Source organism: Rhinolophus hipposideros (genome assembly GCF_964194185.1).
Source record: "Rhinolophus hipposideros genome assembly, chromosome: 15".
Taxonomy (NCBI): domain Eukaryota; kingdom Metazoa; phylum Chordata; class Mammalia; order Chiroptera; family Rhinolophidae; genus Rhinolophus; species Rhinolophus hipposideros.
In genome coordinates, this window is record NC_138061.1 from 296621 (window position 1) to 307644 (window position 11024).

Consider the following 11024-nt stretch of genomic DNA (forward strand, 5'->3'; position numbering starts at 1 on the left):
GTGGGGTTTGTGGGGGTGTCTGGGAGGGGCTGCTATGACACCCTTTCTGGGCACCAAAAACTGGGAGACTCAGGGTGGGGGGGTGTGCCTTGGGAGAATGGTCTACCTTGGTTTTTTCTAACTAGAAAACCAGTTTTTCCAACACCTTCTATTGAATAAATTATCCTGTTATCACATGCTAATAGCCCAGCACAGAACAAGTCCACTTCTGGCTTTCGACTTCCTGAATGAAGCCTCTGGTAGCTTTCAGTGAAGGAGCGGCTTTAAAACATCTTCAGCTGTAAACCTTCAGAATCTTAATGCAGGTCAGGGTCCAGATGCCACCTGTGGATAGGCACAAGGCCCCCACAAGGATGTCAGTGTGACGTCAGTATAAATGGGGAACCTCTGTATGGCCAGGTAGAGGCCAGGCGTGTGTGCGACGGCCCAGCACGTGACACCAGCTGCAGGCTTCTGGGCTGCCATGCTTCCTCAAAAGGCATTCCCGGTCTCTGGCAGGACACACAAGCCCCAGGGCCCCCTGGACAAGGCCGGGCTCAGTGTGTGCAACTGGCTCCCAGGGTCTGGGAGGCAGCAGAGCAGAGGCTGCCTGCCGCTTGGGGCCCACGCTGAGGCCACAGAGGCATGCTCCACTTGGCAGGGGCCCCAGAAAGAGCCAGGAGGCTGTGCCAGCACTGAGGGCCCAGGCAGGGGTGCCCAAGGGTACAGCAGCTGCAGGCCGCTGCCCAGAGCAGAGGGTGGTGGGCAGAAAGCCAGGGGAGTGTAGAGAGCTCCAGGGAGGGGGCCGTTTGGCTGCGAGTCCTGAAGTTGGCGTTTGTGTTTCATGCGGCGATTCTGAAACCAGGTTTTTATCTGTGGGGTAAACAAGATCAGAGTGAGGGGGACGACAGCGTGGTCCTACCCCAGCGCGGCCCGCACGGCCTCACCTGCGCCTCGGTCAGCTGCATCTTCTGGGCCAGCCTCCGGCGCGCCAGGGGGCCCAGGTAGCGCTGGTGCTGGAAGGAGCTCTCCAAGGTGCTGACCTGCTCGGCCGTGAAGGCCGTCCGGACGCGCGGGGGCCGCGTGCTGTCCGCCTCCTTGCTCAACCCTGGGAGAGGACAGAAGGGCGCTGAATCCATTTGGCTACGGGTGCAGCCCACATGACCCGTGGCCCTCACTTGGCAGGTGCCAGAGCTCTGTGACTGCAGATGGCAGGCACAGAGATAAGAAATATGGGGTGTTAGGAAGAGCAGACCGCCTTCCCTTGCCTCATTTTTAAAAACAGCCTCCACTGCTGTCCAGTCCCACTAGGTGTTGGCACAACTGTCAGTCAAGGTGACAGCCCCACCTCCCAGACAAGTGTGGAATCTGGTCTGGAGACGTGGTTCAGGACACTGGCAGGGACGTCGCTATTGCAGAAGGATGACAGGGATGGAACAGCAGTTCTGGCACAGATCCTTCACCCTCTGCCCCAGAGCACCTGGTCCCTTCCTGAAGGGTGACCTCCACCAGCCCCACATCCACCCAGAAAGCAGTTTCTTTTGCCTGCAGACAAGGAACTCCCTTCACTCACCAGGTGAGGGCTGGGTGGAAGTGAGGTGGAACCCATTCGATGCAAAGGCCTGAGTGGCTGGGAAAGCAGCCTTGGTCACCATGAACCAGGCTGTACCCCCTGGGGGCCACCGATGGGCACAGAGCCTTGGCAGGCAAGCCATAAAGATCCGCATTGGCAGCAACAAGGGACTGTCCCTTTCTCGGCACATGCGCAGCAAGGTCAAGCGTATCCCTAAAATGACCTTTCCCTAATTTAAATATTAAAAATCACGCCCAGGGGTGGAAATTTACGAGGCTAGAGAGGCACGCAGGAAGAAGCGCGTAGCCGCCCCGCGCAGGCGCCAAGAAACCCCGCCTCCACAGGCCTGGCCGCAGCCTTACCCCGCCCCGCACCCCTCCACCCCGCCCCGCGCCCCTCCACCCCGCCCCGCGCCCCTCCACCCCGCCCCGCGCCCCTCCACCCCGCCCCGCGCCCCTCCACCCCGCCCCGCGCCCCTCCACCCCGCCCCGCGCCCTTCCACCCCGCCCCAACTTCTCTCGGAGACGCCGGAACCTTCCTTTCTCGGTGTTGCTTCCCTTGTGCACAAGCTTAATAAACCTTTGCCTCTTGCCTGAAATTTCTTGTGGTGATCGCTCTGATTTCCATCCAGGGAAATCGCAAGAACCCCGGGCGCCAGTAACACCTTCTAATTTCTAAATGAGGAGATGGGGGGTTGGCACTGAGCACCCCCACGTGGTAAGGTCAGCCGGTGTGATGTCTTTACTTAACACATGTCTGACCAAGATGCCATCGGTTGTTTTAGGGGCAGCAGGTTTTACAATATTAGTTTTAACACTTACCTGGAAGCGTTCACCAGACAAGAGGGGCACACACTGCCTAAGGAGGGGCTGGGGTGCTGGAGCCTAAGTGCTCAGCATCAAGGGCTCTGATGCAGGGTGATTGGGTTTTGCAGAGGGCTACTGGTTGCAGAGAATAAATTTTAAAATTCACCTCATCAAAGTACAAAATTACTCCATAAAGATTAAACTTTTTTAAAAATGAAAACTTAGATAACATCAACCCCCACTTTCAACCATGACAGTCTTTAAACCTAAACCAATGATTAAGTCACAAAGAGTAAAAAACAAACTGAGAAAGTGCCATCAGCAAACGACAAAGGGTCAGCTAAGGCTTAGGAGCCATGAGACCTCCCAGAGAAATTCACAAATTAACATGCAGGAACGCAGAGGAACGCAGAGGCCGCGTCTTCAGGCAGAGTCCTGGCTGCCCCTGAACCAAACCTGCAGGGTTGCTGGTGGGCTGTGGACTGGCCAAAGACTAGAAGCAAAACTGAGGTGCCAGCTTTGTGGGAGGACCACAACCATCCCCATGACCTGGGCAGCTGTCACAAGCTTTAAGGCATACTTATCTGCGACCTGTGACACTTGTAGAAATGGGTCGACTATTATGGACGTAAAAACCAAGTGCACAAAGGTGCTAACGTCGGTGTCCCCACGGGGACCCAGGCGGCAGGCCTGGGTGGGGGCAGGGGGCCAGCCCCTCTAGGAGGCTGGAGGAGCCCCAAGAATGAGGAGGGAAACCCATTGTGGCTTGTGTTTCCGAGGGGAAGCTTTCACTTGCCAGAGGGTAAGGCGGGACCCCAACCCCGGCCCTTGGGTCCCTTGTCCCACCCAAGCACACGGGATGTGGCAGGGGCATGTTCGCCTCTCTCCAACTTCCATCCCAATCTGGGAAGGAAGGGACCCCCCCACACTCCCAGACCTACCAGCTGTGGATGTTCCTGGCACAGATGCTTCTGAGAACTTCAGCTCCTCCACGCCCACGGTCTGAGGGGCCTCCCAACTGCTGGACACCCTGGCTGGGACAGAGAGGCCCCCCCAGGAAACGTCACCAGGTCTGGAGGTGTGCAAGCGCCCCGCGTGGCTACTCTGGGAGAGCCAGTCCACACAGCCAAAGCTCGAGGTCTGCTTTCGGCTACCGGGCAGTGTGGAGGAAGGATGCATGACTGGATGGTGGGGGCCAGGCGTGGGGTCTGCTGTGGGTTGGGTGGCGGGCGGGGCAGGCTGAGCACTGGATCCACCTTAGGTTTAGCAGGGAAGGGCTGCATTTATAAGCTCCAGAGAAGCGGGTGGGAGGTGGGTGCGTAGATGGCTCAAATCCCCCCAGATAAGTAGCATCTAATTGCCTTCAATTCAGAGGCACAAAGGAGGCCATTCACACCTCCCTCGGCTCCAAGATGTCTGGGGGAGGGGCGGGGCTGCGGTAAATGGTTAAGGGAGCTGTGGTGGCTGGGGACTTGTTACATCCTTTCATCTCTCCCCACCCCCACCAGGACTGGCCTAGGCAGCAAGAAGGTGAGGATGGCCCCTCCCACCTCTGCTCCCAAGCTGGGGCCTTGTCCTGTGGGGTGCCAGACCATCTTCTCTCCCCTGGGTGGGTCTGCAGTGCTGAGGTGACAACTGTGCAACTGAAAGACAGGTCGCTTCAACTTGGGGGAGTCGGCATCCTGCTCTCAGGATGGGGTGGGTTTGACCAGTGTCTGCTGTGTCCAGGCTGTCTGGCTGGGTAGGAATGTAAGGCAGGCATTCCTGGTAGGTGACTGCTACAAGCCAGGCATGGCAGGGAGGATCTGCCCCAGGCTCCCACAGGCCCTTCCGTCTCGTCACCCCCAGCCCCTCTTCTGGGTTTTGTCCCGGTGCCAGAAGTTGCCTCCAGGTTTGGGTGACACAAAGGAGGAGGGGGTCTGCTGCCTCAGGGCTGGAGTACCTCCCTGCGCTGCTTCCAGGAGCAATCCAGCAGGAAGGCCAACAGACTCGCCAGCTCTGGAACAGACTGTAACTCAGTTGCCATTTTGTGACAGGGGACTATGGAGCCTGAGCTTCAGGGGAGTGCCTGGAGGTCACCCTGTCCCTGTGGCTGCTTCTCTCCTGAACTGGCCAGGCCCCGTCCGGGGCCCGGTACTCTGGGGGAGGCAGCAGGCTCAGCCGGGTGGACACGGTGCGGTGGTCGGCCCTCTACCCAGGCTGGCCCAGCCTCATCTGGACCTCTCTCCCAACCTTGGCCCACCGCATCTGTCTCCTGGACAGGACCCGGCACAAGCACACCGGGTGCAGTCGAGGTAAAAACCCACCGCCCGGATCTGAGCACCCCTCCAATGCCGGCTGGGAGTCCGCGTGCGTCCCCGGGGGCCGGAGTCGGGTGCAGGCGCTGGTCCAGCCCCTGAGCCTATGCCGGGGCTTTGGTACAGACGGTTGGGTCAGCGCTTGGGCTCCTGGGGCGCCGGCGCCAGTCTGGGCCCGGCACCGACGTCCCCGCGGAATCAAAGGGCCCGCGGGCCTCGCCCCGGGATTAACACCCCGGCCCCGCCTCCCCAGCCTCTCGGAAGGGAGGGGAAGGGAGGGGTTAGGGATGTGGGAGCCGGGCTACCACCCGCTCAGCGGGAAGGTCGGGGACTGACCGCAACGCCTCTGACTCGGGTATTCGTCCGGCCCCTGCACCCACCGCATTCGGTCACTGGACTCCGTGGGATGAAGCTAGAGATTTGAATCACTCGCCACGTGTCTCGCGGAGTGTGTCGTAAGAGCTGCAGCTCGTGATCTGCGGGGCGCCCCCACTCACTGCGCGGGGCCCCGGACGCGGGTGTGGCAGGCTCCTGGCGCCAACACGACGTGGATGTTCTGCTACCTGGGGACAGAGGCCCGTCCGGTGGGGGCCTGCGCAGAGCTCCTCCGGGACTGAAGGGGCGGGGGTGCCTCACAAACCTGGCAGAAGGAAGTATCCCCCCAGGACAGCTCCACGTGCTCAGAACAGGCCTCCAGATAGAGCCACATTTCCGGGGATGGCCCCGCTACGCGCCCAAAGCTGTAATTTAGGAAATGGGGGCTTCGCGCTTCTACTCTTGGCATCGTCCATTCCAGTCTTCAGGGCCGGGCCTTTGGCCTCCCGACCACGTACCCACACCTGCCGCAGCACCCCCACTAGCGCTGCGCGACTTCCTGTCTAATCCCGACTCTCCAGCGGCCCTCCGCCTTCACTTTCCCAGATTCCCGCCCCCCACCTGAACACCCCTCCCGAGTCCACAGGTGACGGCGCCTCCGCAGGTCAGACAGCCCCCCGCCTTCCGGAGTCCCCCCCCCAGCTCAGGCTGCTGGCCCCCTTCCTGCCCGGCCGTCCCTCCCTCATTCCCTTCAGCCCTGCCGCGGACTGCGGCTGTCTTCTCACCCGGCTGGCTCCTGTCCAGTGGGGTCTCCGTCCCCTTCTGTAGTCTGGGTCCCTCCCTCTAACCCGGCTGCTCCAGACGGTGACAGCTGTCACCCGTGCCTGGCCTCAGCTTCCTCACTGGGCTTTGGATCGGCGTTTGGGGCTGCCGGGCCCTTGCCCCTGCCCTGGCTCTGGGACCCGCACTCCGGGCTTGACACCCCGCAGCAGCCCCCAGGCCGTCTCCCTCGGAGACCCCGCGATTGCACGCGGGCGTGGCCCGTGCCCCCGGCCACGGGCCTCTCTGTCGGGGCGACACCCCCCCAAACGCGCGCCTGCAGGCGGCGGAGTCACCTCCCACCTGGACGCGCGGGGGGCGGGGCCTAGAGCTGAACGGCGGACGCGCTCCCCACGCTCTCAGTGCCGCGTGTCACTCGGGGGCCCAGCAGTCCCGCCCCAACACGCGTCCAAGCTCACCCCTCCCACCGCGGGCCTTCGGCGTCGCGCACCTGGCCCCGGGCGCCCGCAGTCTCGGGCCGTCCCATTCTCGCCGGCGCCCACTCCGGCGCGCCGACCGCTCCTCCCCCGCGGATCCCTCACGGGGTCGGCTCCGCCCCCTCCGCTACGGCCACGCCCCTCCCCACCGCCTCGCCCTCCTCCGCCCCCTTGGACCCCTCCTCTTTGGGTCCCCCAATTGCTTGTTTGTGGAAAGATCCAAGGTGGAAGCGTGGGGGCAAGGTGGGCATGACCCCACCCTAGTTGGGTGAGTCTCAGGAGAGCACCTAGTGGGTGGAGGTGCGGGTATCAAATTCCTAAGGCTGCAAGTGGGATTAGGTAGGTCCCCTCCCCCAGTCTGTAAAGGGTTGCCCCTGGGGACGGGCTCACTTCCGTCTACCTGTCGGCGTCTCCTACCTGTCCGTGGGGTGGGCGCCTCTCCCATGTCCCTCCTTTCCTAGGGCGCCCAGGTCCCTCTCCCCAGGGCAGAGCCTCTTTGCCTGCTGCCGCCACAGGAGACGTGGGGAGCGGGCCATGCCCCCTCCATCCCGCCCTTAGAAGGATGGACTGGCGGCGGCAGGTGGGCGATGGGAAGGGCCTCCCCACTCCCGCAGGCGAGGCGGGGCGCCGGAGGCCAAACGTGCTGTGGGAAGTGGGGGTTCGAGCTCTAGCAGAGGAACAGCCGAGATGAGGGAGTGCTGTTGGGGGGAACCCATGGCAGGTCCCCCCACGCCAGCTGCCAGCTTCCGCCTTCGGTCGGTGCGTGCGCAGTGCGTTGGAGCCACCCACTCAGGCCAGGGCTGGCTCTGCCCCGGAAAACACGCTCCTCTGAAGGAAAGGAGTGCGGAAGCGGAAGTGAACGCGTCGTTAAGGACCAACTGTGCTGGGCGCCGTGTAAAGGCACAGTAATGGAATGTGTTATTTTTCAAAAGGATGCACAGATAGACATGAGACCTGTACAACTGTGGCGACAGCGACAGCAGGCCCGAATCGCCTCAGGTCACCACTGGAAGGTCTCAGAATTTGGTGAAAGGAAGGGGATTTGGTGATCGAATTAAATGTAAATTTAAAGGCGATATTCTGAAGATAGGACCTTAAACCAATGACAACACTAGAATAGAATTTTACCTGAGGACTAAATGTGGAATCAGGTCCTTGTATCTCTGTGTATTGCAGACTGCTGACTGGTCCTTAATGATGTGTGTTCATAAGCTGATTTAAATTAATCTAGGTTTAAAAACCAGTTTCTCAGTCGCACTGGCCACGTTTCGAGCTCAGTGACCACACGTGGCTGTGGCAATGGACAGTGCTGCTCCCAAATGGTTCCGTCCCAGGGTCTGCTGCAGTGTGCTGCTCCAGACACAAAGCATGCGTGTGCCTGGTGTTATTAGAATCAGCAGTGAACCAGACAACTCAGAAGACTGGAGACACATGTGAAAACACATCTGCTCTGGTACCAGCCCTGAAGAGAATGGATGTGGGTGGGAGGCCCAAGTCCCCGGGGGCTTCGGGAGAGGTAAGGGGGAGTGGGAGCTGGGCTGCAGCCCACTGGCTGCCCACACAGAAGCAAAGTGGCCCCCGAGTGTGCTACTGCCACAGCCCCTCACGATGGGACAAATGGCGACAAGGACCCAGGTGTGGTCTTGGTGTGGGCCTGACTGTCCTGAACACACAGTGGTGTGGCACAGAAAGGACACGGGATAAAGGGGAAAAACCAAGCCAGCCCATGTCTCTGAAGCTGCACCCATGGTCACTGCTGGTCATCGAGCTGGTGAGGGACACCAGTGAGGCTTCATGGGCCTCCATGCAGCACGGAGGAGAGTGAGGCTGTCGGTCACCAGGAATGAACACCAGAAAGTGATCACCTGCTAGAAAGATGAGCTAGATGGGTCCACCACACAACTGGATAGTGGGTGTCCAGTCCTCAAGGTGGCAGCGCACACTAATTGTACATGCTGTAGGACAGCCACCGAGGGGTGCCAGCCTCACCCACTAGGACAGCCACTGTCACAAAGACAGAAAATACAGGCTGGGGGCACGTGGAGAGGCGGGAACCCTGTGCACTGCGGGCGGCATGTAAAACGGGGCAACTGTGGGAAGGCAGTGTGGGGGCCTCAGAAAACCCAACACAGAGCTGCCAGGTGACCAGCACTCCCCCTTCGGGGTGATTGTCCAACGCAACTGAGAGCAGGGCCTGGACAGGTACTTGCACCCACGTTCACAGCAGCACGAGTCACATGGCCAAGAGGTGGGAGCTCCGCCTCCCCTTTACCTCTTCTGCGAAGCGCCAGGGGCCTTGGGCCTCCCACCCACATCCATTCCCTTCAAGGCTGGTACCAGAGTAGATGTGTTTTCACGTGTGTCTCCTGTCTTCTGAGTTGTCTGATAACGGAAACGTGGAGCATTACGGAAGGACATTCTGACCGGCCACCACACGGAGGGACCCGGGGACATTGCGCTCAGTGCAATAAGCCAGTCACCAAACGACAAGCAGTGTGATTCCACTCATGAGGTCCCTAGAGGAGTCACATTCAGAGACAGGAAGTGGCATGCTGATTCCCAGGGGGAGGGGCAGTGAGTGTCTAATGGAGACAGTTTCCGTGTGGGAAGAGGAAGAGGTCTGGGATGATGGTGGTGACAGCTGCACGTCACTGTGTGCTTGATGCCATGGAGCTGGGCCCTTGAAAATGGGTAAGGCAGTGAATTGTACGTTGTGTATTTTCCCACAATCAGAGAGAAAGGTATGAACCTGACCAGTGCCCCTTAGTGAGACGGTAGGGGGGTTCTAATATGAACGATGAAGAGTGGGCCCAGGAGGCCCTCCTGGAAACACTGCCCAGCACTCCTGGTCAGGCACAGGGAGATGTGTCAGAGCCAGGGACAACAGTGCCACCAAGGTGTGTTCACCTCACGTGCCCAAAGACAGGCCTAGGGTGTCCAGTATGACAGAGCAGGACTGGGACACACCTTACCCCACAGAGGAGAGCTGCAGGCACAGGGAGTCACTGGCAGGGCCATTGAGAAGCAACTGGGGATTCACACAGCATCAGGAATGGCAGCGGTGAAAATGGTAGAGAAACTAGCCACTGGGCTGGGGCTGGGGCAGGGCACTGCACAGCCCCCATCTCTCCCTTGCAGACCTGTGGCTGTCCAGGAAGGAGTATGCGGATTCATTACCCCAACGGGGCGCCCCAGTCGACGTGGCAGGAAGGCAGATGGATTTTCTTTGGTGTCCTCAGGTATCTCAAACTTGATGCCTTAGGTTGTTTCTTTCCCTCCTCAAAACAGCCCTTTTCAGGGCCAAGGGTTCCCGGTGACGTGATGGGCACACCAATGCGTCCCCACCCCTGGGGATTGGCGGGTTTGCTGGGATGAGGCCCAGTGCTGTCTCAGACCCCAGCCTGCGGCTCTGACCTTCCAGGTTGTGTTGGGGGTGGGGAGATGTTTGTAAACAGGCTTTGGGCAGCTTGGAGACACCAGAGATACACGGGCCAGTGAGTCTTAAAAGTGACACTTGGAATCAGTTCTTTGGGTTTGGTCTTTCTCAGAGCCTTCAGGTCCTGCCATCGATACACAGCTGAAGGGCAGGCTCAGCTAGGTCTGGAGAGATCACCCTGGCCCCCAGGGGGGACTTTGTAGGCGGAGGGTCCAACTGAGGTCTTCACCCACAGCTCCCGAAAAGGGCCTGGGGGAGGGGCTGCAACCCACCGGCTGCTGAGGCCTCAGGAAGGTTGGAACCAGAAGGCCAGGGAGGGAGGGCCCATCCCTTACTGAGCCCGTGGCCCAGGGCAATCGCTTAAGTCCCTTTGAATGAGCCCCTAGTTGGTGAAATGGGCCCCTCCCACTCTACCCCGGCCAGTATTGTTATGCTGGTGAGGCGCCTCAGGCTACTTCCTCCCTCCACCTGGGCAGGGGCACCACAGGCCCCACCCAGTCCCCTCAGCCAGACCCACAGGTCGGGGTGGGGCCCTCAATTACGATTTGAAAAATGCTCAAAGTGATTTTGATAGTCTTAAAATTACAGGTGCCCTGGCCTCAGCCAAGGTCTAAAGTCTCAGACCCCCAGCCCCTAACACCCTGGCCCATCCAGGTCAGTCACCTCCCTGGGGGTAGAACCAGCCCCTTCCCTAGGCGTGCCTTAGCTCTCCTGCCTGTGTATTCCAGACCCCTCAGAGTCCCGTTGCCCAGACTCAGCTCAGGACAGCGGCCTGGGGTTGGTTTGGCCAAGCTGAGACTTTGGGAACACCCTACCCGCGCAGCTCTGGGCGCCTATGGTGGGGGCCAGAGACAGCTCACACCACCCCCATAGGATCAGGCAGACCTGGGCCACCCATTCCCACCCCCCCATTCTGCTGGTGGGGCCCAGCGCTCCCTTCTTCGGCTCAGCAGGGCTCCGTGAAAGGGTGGAGTTAGTGCTTGCCCGCCCCCGCCTGCCGGCTGGTCTGTGTTGACCGGCAGCTTGGTGATATCTGGAAGACCCCAATCTCAGATTCCAGGGGTCAAGAGGCTCCTCCCCCTGGAGAATGGCCTCCTTGGGAAGGCCCTGGTTACCATCCCACCCCGACAACAGGCCGCCTGGTACTCACGGCCCCTCCTTAGGAACGCAGGCCATTTTAACCGGCTCCGACCTCTGCGGGCCTTACCTGCAAGGGGATGTTCTTACCTAGGCGGGCCCTGCACACATTCACCGGATTAAATCGCGAAAAACAATCTTTTTATTGAACGTACCTAGGTGTGGGGGAGGGCAGCGGGACGGGGTCGCGGCCGAGGGGGCGTGGCGCTACGGAAGGGACAGGCC

The 11024-nt window shown here is 60.3% G+C and overlaps 1 protein-coding gene across 1 annotated transcript; it reads right to left on the bottom strand.

The window, feature by feature from the left end:
- Window positions 1-413: 413 nt before the first annotated feature.
- On the bottom strand, window positions 414-3537 carry VENTX (VENT homeobox; the record flags this gene model as incomplete). The annotated part of the gene is made up of 3 exons (XM_081074079.1): window positions 414-852; window positions 927-1087; window positions 3300-3537. 3 exons carry the CDS (start codon window positions 3535-3537, stop codon window positions 472-474), a joined length of 780 nt encoding a protein of 259 aa, XP_080930205.1. The 3' UTR covers window positions 414-471.
- Window positions 3538-11024: the final 7487 nt, after the last annotated feature.